At 42.2% G+C, this 16,290-nt stretch overlaps 1 protein-coding gene across 3 annotated transcripts in view; it reads right to left on the reverse strand.

The window, feature by feature from the left end:
* Positions 1-16,290, reverse strand: part of LOC144768594 (maestro heat-like repeat-containing protein family member 1) — a 149,150-nt gene that overhangs the window by 59,171 nt on the left and 73,689 nt on the right. For all 3 annotated transcript variants that reach the window (XM_078652388.1, XM_078652389.1, XM_078652390.1), the window contains exons 9-16: positions 11,991-12,083; positions 10,391-10,469; positions 9,860-9,973; positions 9,153-9,214; positions 7,232-7,351; positions 2,821-2,941; positions 684-724; positions 226-367 (exon numbers count right to left, since the gene is read on the reverse strand). In XM_078652388.1, the coding sequence (XP_078508514.1) occupies positions 226-367; positions 684-724; positions 2,821-2,941; positions 7,232-7,351; positions 9,153-9,214; positions 9,860-9,973; positions 10,391-10,469; positions 11,991-12,083 (772 nt within the window). The remainder of the gene's footprint in view (positions 1-225; positions 368-683; positions 725-2,820; positions 2,942-7,231; positions 7,352-9,152; positions 9,215-9,859; positions 9,974-10,390; positions 10,470-11,990; positions 12,084-16,290) is intronic.

Here is a 16,290-nt window from a genome sequence, read left to right on the forward strand (position 1 = left end):
ACCTTTTGAGACCAAAACCGTATTTTTTATCTTGGTATGAACCTGGCATCATCTCCCACCACAATACAAGTTTATAAAAACGTGAAAAAAACATGAGTGGACAAGGTCTAAAAGCTAGCAGCCAACACCAGACTTAATGGCTTTGTCATTGGTCAATGGTTGTTTGAAATGCCATTAATACTTGTTTAAATTGTGTGCTCACTGATTCATGCTTTGGGGTCTCACCTTCTAAATATGTTATCAGCGGGGGGATCTTCTTTCTGAGGAGTTTTGCTAGAAATGGGTAATTTGCAGGAATCAGCCGTGCGAGAAGAGCCAAGACTGAAGTTCCCCTTTCGACATCCCAGCGAGGATATGAAGAAATTACCTGAAAACCCGCAACAAAGAATTCAGAAAGTGATTCTGTCATGAGTTCCTATTCTCGAGCCTAAAACTTCTGGAAATGCTACCTTGGTCTCTACGCAGTACTTAGTACCAACCACATTTTGGCTGTTTCTGTTCAATGTAAGTAGCATGTCATACTGATAACCAATTTACTGGAAATAAAACCATCAAATTCAAAAGGAAAAAAGCTGAGTTGAATTTAAGATCTCTATTAGCAGGTTGCATAGAAATGGCAGCAAACAACTTTGGAAGAGGTATCTGGTGGAATATGATGGGGGTGGAATGTGATACTCACTCACCAGCAATCTTATGAAGAGTCTGTGTATTGGAATTTCTTTAGCTGTTTAGGTACAAAAGAACGAAAATATGTCATACTCAATCCATAAATTACTGAGCAATACTTGCCAAAGGAAGACACATGGCTGACACACACACTTAAGACACCCAGTAGTACCTGTAAAGAAGATGATGGGTGATGGGTGGCATTTCAATGAGCCTCTAGCGGTCATGAGGATGCTTTGAAATTCCTGCAAATACTGGCAAAGGCACCCTTACCACTAAGGAGTGCCCAGGGGTGTACAGTACCTTGACAGCCTATGCTGCAATTCTCTTCCTCCCTCCCTTAGTGGTTGCTGTCAAGGAATGAAAGCTGGAGGAGGAGCTACCTAAGGTGCCATGCATAGGTTCCTGCTACAGCTTTCATTGAGGGATAGAAGACTCCAGTGGGATAAGAGAGGATGCGTCATGAGCCGTGGACGTGCTTTACATCCTGAAGGACCATGGAAAAATGGGAGCCATTTTCTGACAGCGGATACCCCAGAAGAAAAGAGGACTCCAGAGCATGTTCTTGCATATCTATTTTCTAATAAGGTTAACGACCTGGGGCAAGCAAGAACAAGCACATATTTTGCCTGTTCGATTCTGCTCAGGACTCCTAACATGAGTGACAAATAAATAGACTATGATACCATCTGCCCAGGTCACTTGCACTTTATCAACACATCCACTGGAAAGTTGAGCGGGGAATTATAGCAATTACAGGTATTCACCACCAGATGCGAATCTCCTTCGTAACCTTGGAGTCAGTCAAAATATTTCTTTTCACTTACCATCATTGAGCATGCATCCCTGCTTACAAGTGAGGGCCAATAACTATGTATGGAGCTGAAGTCCCAAATGTTGAACCAGAAACATTGCAGAGACAAATATCATAACTAATAACTCCATGGAGAAATAAAATACATCCCTGTTGCGGTCGGCAAAAGTAACAACACATAAATAGGTACCATACCCAGCAGGGTATGATCAACATACTAGACAGAAGTAACATCATGGAGAGCAAGAATACTCCAAGGTTTGAAGAGGAGCATTAGAGCCCTGAGTAGCCTCGTGGTGTGTGGAAACCTGGGACAGTTAATACATTGCATTTAGGGGGTAGGAGCATTAACCAGACTAAGAGCTGAAACAAACAGGAAAGTCACTTTATGTCTGGCAAACTACAAAAAGTATATAGGGATTATTTAAAAGCCCTTTGTGCCACCTGTGCATCACTTTTTGAGACACACCAGCAGTGCAACCTGCTGCTCCATATTTACAAGGACAGGTAAAGCCACCCTGTGTGGCTTTTAATGCCCTTGTAAATATGGCCCCTTTACACGCAACACTTGGTGTGGAACAGTTGTGCCATGGGTTTTGCTGTGAGATTTCCTGCCAACACCCAAGGCTTCTGCCGCATTTCCAGATTTACAAGAAATAGTACACCTGGAAATCTGTAAGAATGCTACACCTCCCCGGGGGAGGTATAGGGAGGTGCAACAAGAACACATATTTTTATTTCTCCTCGTTGTTTACCTCTTTCTACGCATACTGCATACTGCAGCACATTTAGGAAGAGGAAATTACCTATTGTGATTGTTTTTGTGCACAAAGGTATGCCTAACTGCATAAAAACAAAGATATGCCTTGGTGCACAAAAACAATCATCCCTGTGACGCTGCCACCCTTGCACCATGGTACAAGGGTGCCTTCATAGTTGCATGGCAGCTAATTATGCACCAGCACTGGGAGAGCAAAGGGATCCATTATATCATTGTAGATATGAAGCATCCCGGTGCTGCGGAATTAACGCAGCGTGGCACAGCCAAATGGCTTGAGGCACAGCAATTAGTTAATTCCTTATGAATAAGGCTCACAGCGAGCAGCAACATCAGCACAGACACATCTATCTCTAAAAGGAGAGCAATAAATGTTATTTGAAATATTGACACCCACATTCTATAGTAACTCAACCATCACATCCTGAGCTAATGGACTGGTTCTTCAACTCATGCCTGATCATGACAAAGTAAGAGGGGATCTGGGGAGTGGAGGAGGAAGCATTAACCACCTTCAATGGTAGATCCCACTGTGTCAATGAGTAGCATGCTTAACACTCACCACATTCATGAAAGTTGATGCTTGCTTTCTTATCTACAACAAGTAGCATCTGGCACAGTGCTGGCACAGATGAAGTATAGTCATCTTCCAGCATGTAGCTCAAAATCTCTTTCCAAAATCCCTGCAAGAAAGAGCAGCGAATGTGTTATTAGTATCATTAGCATTTAATAAGGCTGCATTCCCACAGATAAACAGTCATACCCGGTGGGAGGGTTTCTGGTGGGTCTTCTGGAGATGGGGCTACATTTGAATTATCCCCTTCCTGATACCATTCCTTGCTGATGGGGTCCAAGACAGATTGCTGGTATTACACTGATGTAGCACCAACCCTGTTCAATGCTACAATCCATGATTCTATATCCGAGCAATTATTTGCAGAGAATGAGTGCAACAATTATTCTCCAAAAACCCTGTGAGTGAGCTGCTTTGTAAATGATCTCATTATCTGCTGTTATCCTCATAACAATCACAAAACAGAACTATCTTTATAAATGTGCCAGAGTGTGCAAAGCTATGGCTGGGAATGAGCGACCCTGTTGATATGAAATATTGGTGCTTGATGTATCAAGTAGCAAATAGGAGATGCAGATTGAGTAGCTATGTTTTGCAATGTGACTGATGTGCCATTCAATCTCGTTTCAAAGTGGCTATTTAGACTATTTTGGAAAACCTGCCTCATTAAAAAAAATGAGGTAGGATTCGACAATCTTCTATGAATGCCGGAAATGCTGGGAATGAGGAGTGCACGGGACAGCAGAGCTCTATCCCTGCAGCAGAGGAAACAGACTTTACATTGCGTCTCAAATCACGCTGTGCCTTAACAACTTGGTCCAAACCACTAATAATAATAATAATAATAATAATAATGAGATTTATAAAGCACATAGCTGCGTCAGCTGCGTGTCCCAGCACTGGGGTATCAGTCCTATTATACAGAGTAAGAATATGAATTCCCCTAATCTAAGTTAGCATGAAAAAACATGTTTTTAAATTCTTGCGATATCGTATTTCAGATTTTTCTTGCCTAAGCCAAAGTGGTAGGGAGTTCCACATCTTGCCTGCCAAGTAGTTGAAGGAATGGCCTCCAATGTGAGCATTTTTGATTCTAGGGATAGATGCAAGAGAGGCATCAGCTGATCTCAGATTTCTTTTAGGAAGATAAGGTGTGATCAGAGGTGAACATATTTAGGGCCTTTATGATTGAGAATCTTGTGACAATAGCACATGGCTTTGAAATATACCCAATGCCTTAACGGAAGCCAGAGCAGCATTGGTAGAGCTGGGGCTGATGGTGAGTGTCTAGGCAGATGAAATAGCAGCCAAGCTGCCATATTCTGCACCCACTGTCGTCTTCTTCATCATGTCTGTGACACTCCGCGATACAGAACAATGCAGTAATACAGTCTCAACATGATTAAAGACTGGACCACTGTCTTTCTGGCAGCTTCTGGCAGGAAGACAAGATGTTTTTAAGGTATTTAAGATCCCAACACATTGCCCTGCAAGACTCGTAATTGCTGTACGTGCCCTAATGTGTCTTTTCAATGCATTCCTTTATCAAGCAAGCCAATACAACCACTTCCCTGAAGGAAAGCGTTGTTGGACTAATGTTGTACTTTAAGTCCAACTCTTTCCCTACAGTTGCACAGACTGGAGTTGGAATAGTAAATACTATTCCAAAGTCCAGTGCTTTCCCGAAGGCAAATCATGGTAACGACTTGGGTGAAAAAGGAATGCATTTTAAACATGCATTCATGGTTCAGATCACTATGCGCATATTTCCCACATACAAACATGCAGCAGAGAGAGCTTTACTAAAACATGCTGATATGTGAGTTAGAGGATAATGAAGATAACCTGGGAATTGAGGAGTCTTTGGACATTCTGCAATTTATATTTTGTACACTTCTAGTTTATTGACTCACCTTATTTCACATCCTTCTCACTTACCTCATCAGTATTTTTATGGCGTAATGCAATTTTATTGAGGAGCTGAAAGATTTGGATGTGGATGGTCTCTTCTTCAACATCAGATTCAGGATCCATGTGACTAATGCCCTGTGAAAATGTGGAAAAGCAAGAGAAGTAAAGTAACATATATTTTCACATCATTTTCACTGTGTTTTCTCTCCTCATGGAGGGTCAAGAGATTTGAGAGTGAAAACATCACAATTTTCAAATCAAGGTTGTAAGCACAGAGAGAACCTCTTGGCTTAAATTCAAATGTGAAATGAAAACCACTAGCCGCAAACATGTAAATAAAAATGTATAAATGAGGTTATGCACCCATGCTCCGCTCTACAGAGAATAAAAGTATATGGTCATTTGGCGGAGAAGTGTATAGCATTCATATACAGTGAAAATACCAGTGGACTCACTTATAATATGTAAGGTTCTGATGCACTGGGCACTACATCTGACACATTGCACCTCTGGCACCACAAGGTAGTCTCTCTTGCTCACTACAAAGATTGTGATGCCCCATGAGGCCTCCCCTTGCTGCTTGATGGGGAAGTATGTGCTACATTATGGTACTTCTTACACTCAATAAGACAAAACCGGGAACTGCATTTTTGGGAGGCAGTGTTGATATGAAATACTGATTTGAAGTATGTTTGTGCTACTTTGTGTAGGATTTGGTAATTTGCCCTGTTAGGCATTTCAACGATAAAGTGGGGTATGTAACAGGAAGGAGCCCACTAGATAATGTATTATCAGTGAAAAACACAGCTTATCAGTGCATTCGCTGAATGCCCATGTGCCTTGCCCAATCACCCAAGAAATTTCCCAGTTAGCCCCGGCAAAGTCTAAGGGCCAGTTGTCTCACTTAGGCTGGATTGTGTGGTAGGCCTATGTACTGCATGGGAGCACTGCTGTTGAGACGTGTATGGAGCGAGTCCCATTCTCACAGTGTCTGAGCATCTTATTTCTTTGCACTCATGCCAGTCAACATGTGCATCTGGTTACTAAAATGGGATCTAGGTATTCAAGCACCATTGGTACAATGCGATGCAACATAAGGGCAGGCATCTGAATTGTTCCTGGCATGATGCCTCTTGCAAAAAAAACTATGGACAGTGTCTGGCTCATCTATTAGTTGAGCTTAATGGGAACCCAAGAGTAAGACTAAGCATGGACTGCAGACACTCTGGATTATGGTCAGGCCCCAAGGAGATGGATACCAGACGTCATCAGTGGTGCTCAATCCCCACACATATTACTGAGCATGGACTTGAGTTGTGCATCTTGGTACAACTACTCTGTAACATGGATGCATTGGCCAAGCTTGAGGAAGTCCTACCTGGTTCACAGTGATCAAGAAGGTCATGGCACCTCTGCTGTTATGGAGGAATTGGTGAGACCATAAACCACTGTGGCCTACTCTCCCAGAGACACTGACAAAGCCAAGAATACTGCAGTTTTCAGACACCATGCCACCTGCCATTGCCCATGCTGCCACATATCACCTTCAGCCCCACAAGCACCAGTGAAGAGCACTGATCCAACACCCATTCCTGGCCCCTAGTCAGATGACAGGCGTTTCCTCCAGCTACTAGAGATAGGATCAACGTGTAAGTGCCCAAAGGACTTGAGATGGTCCAAGAAAAGAGAAGAAACAGAAGAAGTGCCCAATACAAAATCATACATGAGGCCTGTGGAAGAGGAGGGCAATGAAGGAGAAAGAGAATAACTAAAGGATATTATCGGACCACTTTCTGAAACTTGTTGTTCACAACAGTGGACGATTTTGCACAACATAAGAGCAGGATAAAAGTTATAAAATTGGCAGAAGGTCCACAGTACGAATCAAACCAGCTGCAATAGTTGAACTTCGGGACAACGACTCCACTTGCAGTTGACATCACTAACTCAGACCCCACAATAGTAAGGGTACACTAGGTTAAACTTTTCACAATAATGGAAAAACCATAGATTGGGTATACTGGAAGAATGACTCTTGAAGTGAAAGCTATAAGTAAATTCACTTGAGTGGTTTGGTTCACATCATGGGCACCCTGGAATAGCAAGACATGAAGAAAAGGCATGTACAGTGTTGGCACTGATGGGCAGCTGCTGAATTGCAGGTGCAAATGTAAGCAGACAAATGGATAAGGTACACCCATAAAAGTGACGGAGGGAGAAAGACGCACTGGAGTGGAAGTGGGGAACATCAAGCTCAAATAAAGAACATAGAATGTCAAGGTGAGACTATGGGAACTAACGAGAGGGACATGAGGTCTATATTCCACCATCAGGGGCAAATATGTGACACTGCTGATGTATATTATATGGCAAAGTAACTACGTTGGGACACAAGGGGGCTAAAAGGTCCACTTATTTCTTGTGTGCTGACTCCTGTTGCTGTTCCCTAACACATTCACCTCCCCAAATATGTGCATCTGCCACTTACCTGCTCTTTGATAAGGAGGCTGGTTTTTTTAAGCACATAATCCATCACAGCTCTTCCGTTCACATCATAAAAACCTTTGGCTGTTAAACTGGACATTAAACTTAAAGTGGCAAGAATAACCTGTAATTGAGAAAAAAAGGTAAGCATGGTTAGTGAGAAACCCTTTTGGTGTATGAATAGGAGAAAATCACACATTCCAGTGAGAAAGTAGCAAGAGAGTGTGAGAAAACCATGCATTCTCTCCTTCCTTTTGTCCACAGAGTAGACAGATATACATTTTTATGTGTGGAAAGCCAGTACCTGGATACAACCTTTTAAAGTATGTTGCAAAAAGGGCTATTATGACACTCTGAGAATGAAACTAGAGTCAATTTAATTAAACTGTTTTTACAGAGTGTCTGACTGAAGTGTGATTGAGGGAATATTCAAATATTCCAGGTGGGCTACACCTTCTATAGGTGACTGAGATTTGATAAAAGATTAAAAAAAAATTGCAAAATATGCCTAGGTAGGTTACAACCAACAAAAAAGCTCTCAGGACCTGATATTGATTACAAAAATGCAAATGAGAATTCAATAGGCTGTGGATTCCACTGCTGAGGGAATTAAAAAAAAACTAGAGTTGTCTGTGGGAAGAATGATGGCCGCTGTCTAACTCCACCTGTAAGATTGAGCAGACATCCCAACACAGACAGCAGATAACAAATGGGTTGCAGTACTTAGAGTTCATTGTCCCACACCTTGTTGTTTGGTTGATCCATATCACTTTCAAGAAGTCGTTTTGGCTCAAGACCGTAAATAGTCACAGTCTCCTGTATCCAGCATTGAGTTAAAATTCACATCCCTAACATGGTTCTGTACGCTGTATATTTGCACAATCTGGCCACAATGGCTTCAACTGCCAAAGAATACATCCATGCCTGATTTCTGTGATTCTAACATTCCTAGCAGAGTCCTGTCTCTGATGTTCCTGGTTTAATCTGAAAAATATCTAAGAATAACTTGGTTTATATTGTGCCCTGATGTTAAAAATGGCAAACCCAATACACCTCTCAAAGAGAATCCAATAGAGAAAAAGTTTTGGCAATACAGCCTTTTGTTTGTTATCAAAAGAAAACAGCGTTGTTGATTTTCCTTTGTGCCTATGTCCTGTGCTTGCTAACATGCTGAACATGGTGATTCTGATACTGAGTTACTTGCTTTCTCCATGGCACTGAAGTTAGGCACATTGTGGACATACATGGCATCAAGAAAGTCACATATATTCCAATTTCTACATAAAATACATCTTTTATATCACAATCAGACTTTTCAAACGTGCACATTGAATATTATCCTGTATTATCGATTCACGTTTGGTGAGATTTCGCTGAGACATAGCCCAAATATTATTCTTGGTAGAGACATTTGAAATACTTTACACCACGGTTGTTTAAGATTTGAGGAGATATTAATATTCTGAACTTCAAAACCCCTTATTTGATCATCAACATTCTCCTCCTCAGTGAGGGGTATTACAGATCAACTCAATGTGAAATACAGACCACATATGTTAACAGCATACACAAACTTTCTTTTAACACACATTTATTAAACAATTAGGGATCAGCAACCTCTGGGATTGGGTCTGAAAATAATGCATTGACACAGACTAGGCAGGAAAACTGGGATATGTCCACTTGGACAGGGAGACAATGGAACACAAGACACACTGAACTGACAGAAATGGCTGGAGGTTGCATGACCCAACACCTCCACTGAAGACTTGCCTTGGAGAAAGTCAACAGATTGTGGTGTGCAAACCACAGCTCTGAGTCCATGTAAGTAGGACTACTGCACTATGCAAAAACTGCATAACTTAATTAGATTGAGTTGCTAATTATGAAAGTGCTTTAACACACGTATAATAGCTTGATGGTACCTTGCGATTGTCATCCTCAAGCACGTGACGGACAGCATCCAGATAAAAGGCACCTTCTGAATCTATTAAATAAAGCCATACACAAAATGTTCATAACACATAGATATTGACTTTGTCTATTAAGATCAAGATTAATACATAAGTAGTGAAGTTTCAACTATCAACTGTGATTACCACCCTGAGGGTCCTGTCTTTCAGTTTTGGTTTGTGAGTCTGTGACTGTGAGCCCCATGGGGCTATCAATGCCTTCCTGTTTCGCCGTGCATGTCTGTGTCATCATGTACCACTGAGCGTGTCTGTGTCGACCTGCTCCATATTTTATTTCCCTTTTTGTTCCTGTCCAGTGTCTATGTCAGGATCGGTTTTCACAGAGTCCCTGTCCCATTAATGGCTCACAATGGGAACAATTAACCGAAAAGAAAACAGTGGCACTCCTTTATTTCTTCACCATGATTCACATAATTGAAGTTGATGTAAGCAAGACTTTATTCGTAAATTGCAGTGCTCTACCAGGAAAAGTTGGCAGTTAATGTAGCTGAAGAATACAAAATGTAAGTATTTTGCTTATAGCTGCACCATGTTGGACAAGTAAGGGAGTAAGTTGGGAATACAACTTAGGGCTCCGGATTCTATGACAAGCATTATATCCCTTTAACTATTCTCCCTGCCTAAAACACACACTGCCACCCACCCATTGACAGTCTTACCAGTTTCCGAAAGGAGCTTGCAGAGCAGCTGTAATGTTGTGGCACGGGACTCTGCACCTATCTGCATCAAGCTACTTTCGAAATATTTATGGACCTCACTAGAGTGAGAATGGGCTGCAAGAGTAAAGTGAAAAGAAAAAATAGACATAATTGAAAAATAACACAACATAAAATTATGCAAGAAGGAACTCAACGCCGGGGAGCAGCCCATCAAGGCCATTCTTCAACGCATGTCCATGAGGTATGTTATTAATGGTCTGCAACATTTAATTATGATCTTACGAGCACATGGTACTCATGTGACTACTATAGCTGTATATAGTAAACTGGGCACCATATTCCAGTAGCAAGCCAACCGATGTACTGGGTGAGGAGATAAATATGGAAGCAATAGTATCTTTTAAGACGATCAAGTTACGTGCAGGGCAGTGTACAGAAATTATTGTTACAGAGGACCTGATCCCTAGTAAAGGCCAATATATACTTGCAGTATCACAAATATATACATACATATATTTATGACCAACTCACCCAGTGACAGGATAATAGCCGTGGACAACTTGAGTGGCTCTTCTGTTTCATCGGAAACCCCACTTGAGGGTGTGCAGATCTGCCAATAACAAAGCCATAATAAATAATAATGCAAGCTAGGCTATCTGAAAGCCAATCCCATACATCCAGACAGCAAATAACTTCCAGTGGGGGAATGATAGCATAGGAGTTTGTCAGGACTTGTGGGGCCATGATCCATACCATGCTACAGTAAAATTAATTGTGTGGAATACAGCATATTCAGGGTGCCCGATATTAGTGGAAGTGCAAATTCTCAGATACCACTCTAAGATGGATGCCTTAGTTTCCTATGGTTTTAGGATAGTTTGTAGACTCAGAAGTCAGGCGAGATTGCAGAAGGTAGTGGTACTTAATGCTTTTAACAAAGCTTGCACTAGTGGGGCCAATTCAACGTAATCAAGACGAAGGCTGTTGTTACCCTTCATCTTGGTTTATCTCTGGGGACGGTAAAGCTGTTCCCCTTTTGCGTCCTACGGTGTCTGGCCAGCATAGTGGGTTGCATGCTTTTCAGAGCAGGCCTTTTTTGCTTCACTTTTTGCCCATTTTGCGCCCCAGGTCTCTAGTCAGCAGACTGGGGAGCGAGTGTTTCTGTCAGTGGCTTCATTAGGGCCTTTTTCTGTTCTCGCCGCCACTTGCTGTTTCTGCTGTACCACTTCATTTTTTTTTCTTTACCGGCATTCAGTTCTCGCACTTTGGCCCTCATCAGAGATGCTTGTCTTTTGTTTCCCATTCATTCCAGATTCCACGTGCCAGCATTGCTATTTGGAATTTTATGCTTATGGCCGTCAAGTTGTGCACCTGTTTTCAGAGGGCCTTCTTATATGTGGACTGGGGTCTTGAATGCTTCAAGTTTGGATTGTAAGGATATTCCAGAAATGTTGTGTATTTGGATTATTTGAACTAAATTGTGGGGTAGTTTCTGCACATATTGACTTTAGGAACCTTAGTGGGATAAATACTGAATTTCCTTGATTGATGGCATTAATCAAATGCATATGATATAGCCTTATTATTATTAAATATATAGATTTAAGATTGGGTGTACTGTTGTTGGGAATGTCATGAAGAGTCCAGTATATGTTATATAGTAAAGTCTAACTGGACAATTGAACCTCCGAGATAAGCTTTGTTAGTATTATGTATCTGTTGTAAACCATTGTTATTGGGTACAGCTTTTTTCTTTCATGTCTCCATCCTTGGTGTTACCCCTGGGTCCCTTCCCTTTCCATGTCACTCTGTTCCTCTGTTACCTATTATCAGAGCCAGAGCTGCCGGGAGGCAGACTTATGGGTGGTTCTTGGAGAGGAGCTCTCAACACTGGCAGATTTATATCCATTGTCTTCTTTCTTTGCATCCTAGAAGCAAATTGGTTCACATAGGATTTTTATGGATTATAATTTAATAATTTATGCAAGAGAGTTCCCAAATGTTGCCCTTTAAAAACACTCCTACTATAAATTGGATTAAGGTAGAAACTTTATTTGTTACAATATGTTACACAGGAAATGTCTGTCGCCTCCCACTGAAATACTTTGTTTGTCCTCATGTATATACTTACCAGGTGATGCAGGACGGCAAGCACGGTTGGCACAGTTCCATTCAGCGCTCTGCAACTCTTAGTAACAGCTGCCTTGATGCATAACTCAAGGGTCTGCAAGGAGATAAGAAAATTGAGATGAGGCCAAAGGGCAGTTTGTGCAAAGGATGATGGTCAGTGGTGAATTACAAACTTCAAAGTGTAAATTCTGTCTGAATGCAAGAGTGAGTTGGTGTGCGAATGAGCTCTCTTGTGTACTAATTCTAAACACATATGACCACAAGTAGATTTTGACAGATGACCGTGCTTATGTCCATTTTTTTCTTTCCTGGTTGCTCTATTTTCTTGACTCACAGTGCCTTAAGATCGCTCAGATCCACATAGTGATTTCTGTAGAGGTTATCTGTTGGAGTCAGATGTTGGATTTTAGTCCATCAAGGAACCAGAAGAGAACATGTTCAGCAGTTAACAGGGGCATGCCCTAACACATGTAGCCTAGACTCACTTGTCATCGTAGGCCCTGTATTCTTAGCCACTGTTGATGATGGCCCTTGCCTTGGTTGTCCTAGTTCTCTTGGTGGTTCTAGTTCTCTTGGTTGTCTGCTACTCCTTCTTCTTATGGCACTGTCTAGATCCTCATGGCCATCTTAGTCCCTTCCTTCATGGCCTTGGTCTTCCTGCTCCTGGTCTTCCTGCTGGTCTTGGTCTTAATGGTACCCATCAGTTTTGTTGATCTCTCTTTCCTTTTCAAATCATCATTCTGCCTTTGCTTTTCCTGTCCCTAGTTCTCCTGATGCGTGTCCCGTTGTGATTCCCTTGATGGCTGTGTCCTCTTGGTGGACCTGGTAATCCTAGTGCTCCTGGACTTCCTGGTTGCCCTGGTCCCTCTACTCCTCTTGGTCATTCTCCTCTTGCTGGTCTTCCACCTATAGGTTTTCCTCTTCATGCTCCTGGTTTACCAGGTCTTCCTTTTAATAGTTCTCCTAATCTTCGTATTGATTTTCATGTTCTCCTTTTTCTAAGTCTCTTCCCCCTGATCATCCTCTTATTCTTCTTTCCCTTCTGTCAACTCATATTTTCCTCAAACTCATCCTCCTGGTCTTCATCTACATATTCTTGGTCCTGGTCTTCTAGGTATTGGTCATTAGCCATAAGTAGCCCTTATCCTCCTGAGATCCTACTTCTGATAAAAGGATTATCTTTACCATGGTGCTTATTGCTGTGTCCCTCCTAGTTGTTCTTCTGGTGCTCTTTCCCTGGTGTTCTTCAATCTTTTAATTCTTCTGGTCCCAGTCCTGCTGGTCCTCATGATCTTCATTGTCCTTATGTTCATAGTCCAGCTAATCTTGGTCATCCTCTTCCTGGTCCTCTGGATCCTCTGGTGCTATTACTCCTAGCAATCCTGGTGTTGGCCCTCAGGTTTTTCATGGTGGTCATGGTGGTGGCTGCTGTTCTGGACCTCCTAGCCTCCGCTTTCTCTTTGTGGTCTTCTTCCTCTTACTGGTCTCCCTCCTCCTGGTTTTCCTCCTTATTTTTCTAGTCCTCTTAGAAATCCTTTTCCTATTCTTCCTGGTCTTGATCCTCTTGGTTATCCTAGTTCTTGGACATGGTATTGGTCCCCTGTTGGTTCAAGTTTTCCAAATCCTTCTGGTGGTCCTGGAGTTTCTAAACTTCTTGGCTGTCCTGGACCCTCACCTCCCCTTCTACTCATCCTCATGGCCATCTTCCTCCTCCTCATTCTGTGTAGGGTCTTCACAGTGGTGTAGGTTCTCCATGTTGACCTGCCCATCTTCTTCCTTCTTGTTCTGGTGGTACTGGTCCTCCTGATGAGCCTCCTTTTCCAATTGCACATCCTTCTTCTCCATTTCATTCCATTCCAAAGTAGCTTTATTCGAAGTATACTCATAAAAGCACAAAACAAACAACATTTAGATACAGTTAAAAATGCCTTGGCTGGATAGATAAAAATGTTTGATAAAACTTAGATCTCAGAGCAAATGGACGAGATAAAAGTTACACCCAGTTAAAATAATCAATCACATTCAGTGGCCATGCTAGGGAAGTTCAAATTAATGCTCACCAAAAAATTACCCAGATTTAGGTTTCAGCCTTATAGCCCACGCCCATCCTAGGTATTTGGCTACCGCTATTGTGATAAATGGTAAAGTGCTGGTGCGCATAAGCCTTTCTGCTTCGGCGCACCTAAATGTGCAAAGTAGTTTGCACACTGGAGCCAGCCAAACTCGCCTAGGAAGTGCATAGGCGGGACAGGCAATAAGCAGGTGGGCAACTGTTTCGCTATGACTCCCACATGCAGGACAGATGTTATCACTTGTGGGAGTCCACCTGGAAAAAAGGGACTTTAAAGGTAAGGAGCCGGCCCTGAGTTGGAAGTAAAGCTCCCTATCTCTTGGCCTGGTGATATTATCCCAATAGGATTCTAATCTGGGTGTGAGTTTTGTTTCTAAGAAGATTCCCACCATAGAAGATGAGTCAGAGTTACTCCAAGCATTAAAAGCAGCCCACTCCCAATACTTCTCTTTTAGGATGTTTTCAGAGGGAAGCCTCTAATCGGTTCTCCCATAGCATTCTCATTCCCAGGCCAATCAGGCTATTCCTAACACCTCTTAACCAACCAATTTTATGGAAGGCATCAGATATTATTACATCCAGAAAACCTGAGGCATATGATGAGAGTTCATGTGTTGTTCACAACCTGCGCCAATATAAAATCGGACGCAACTTGGCGACATCAATAATAGCTTTTCTACCCAAATCATATCTAAGTGGCTTAAGAGGGGTGCTTTTTGAGAGATTGGTAATGCTACAGAGGAACTTATTTTCAGAAAGAGTTAAAGGTGCTGCTTTCTCAAACACCCATTATTCGGCGCCATAAAGAGCGGAGCTAACAGATTTAGATTCATAAACTTGGAGGACTGGTCTAATTGTTTTTTTAGAGACCTTTTATGCTCCAGACTTAAAACTCCCGTAACTTGTCGATGTTTCAGGGCTGCTAAATCGATATGGCAGTCCCACTTAAGTTTCTTCTCTAACTGTATACCCAAATAGGTAAAAGCCCTGACCAGTTCAAGTGGTTGTTTATTAATAAAAACCCTCCCCTTAAAACTTCGATGCGGATTAAAAGCCATGAATTTCGCTTTTGACACATTAACTTCCAGGCCTCGAGCAACACAAAAATCTTCAAAAATTGATAGAGCTCACTGGAGGCCACTAGGAGTCTTGGAAATAATTAATGTGTCATCTGCAAACATTAACATCGGAATTTTTACACCTGCTAGAGAAGGGGCATCTGTATTCACTGGCAACAAGCGGTCCACTATTCCATTAATATACAAAGAGAATAACGTTGGTGCCATGGTACCGCCTTGCCGTACCCCTCGTTCAACCGGAAACTGAGTGGTGACCCTACCCTGCCCTCCCCAGCGGATTCGAGCATGATTGCCCTCGTGCAGCCTCATTACGAAGGTTAGGATCTCGTCTGAAAGGCCTAATTCCCTCAACGTCACCCATAACCAGGAACGGGGGACAAGGTCAAAAGCTGAACGTAGATCGACAAAGGCAGCATAAAGGCTGCCCTTGCCCAATGTCACAGTCTTCCACTATGAAAGAATAAAATGAATGACTTGATCAATGGTGCTAGTGTATTTAAGGAAACCCTCTTGGAATGGGGGCAATATACTATTCTCTTCAATCCAGTCTAAGATTTTGTTCAGGATCAACCTCCCAACTACCTTCTGAATTGTATCCATCAAGCTGATAGGTCTGTAGTTAACTGGTTGAGTTTTATCTCCTTTTTTATATACTGGAATTATCACGGCCCCTTTCCAGGAAACCGGGATCGGGGCACCCTGGGCCGTTGCATTTGCCATCAACAAGATGTATCTACCCCATCGTATTTGGTCATAGAGGAACACATCCGCAGGGACACCATCGGGTCCTGGCGCTCTACCTCCAGCAACTGCACTAAGAGCTGCTAAAACGTCTTTGTCATTAAAAGCCTCATCAGTATAAAAAACATAACTAACTTCTTCCATTTGATAATCTAAAGGGTTACGCGCATATTGGGGCCCAAAGTAATTAACCCATCCTTCATGAGAGACATGAATTAGAGGCTGATCAGGTTGACCCCTCTGCCTCACTTAATGATATTCCAGACTAATTTGGTATTATTCTGCAAATTAGCTTCTATAGGTCCTGCCATCTAAGCTCATCCCATAGGCACTTGGCTTTATGGATAGCTTTTTTGTATTCTTATCTTGCAGTACGGACAGTACCCATTTCCCCAACCCTGATAGCATTG

The sequence above is a fragment of the Lissotriton helveticus genome, chromosome 7 (assembly GCF_964261635.1).
Source record: "Lissotriton helveticus chromosome 7, aLisHel1.1, whole genome shotgun sequence".
In the NCBI taxonomy this organism is placed as follows: Eukaryota; Metazoa; Chordata; class Amphibia; order Caudata; family Salamandridae; genus Lissotriton; species Lissotriton helveticus.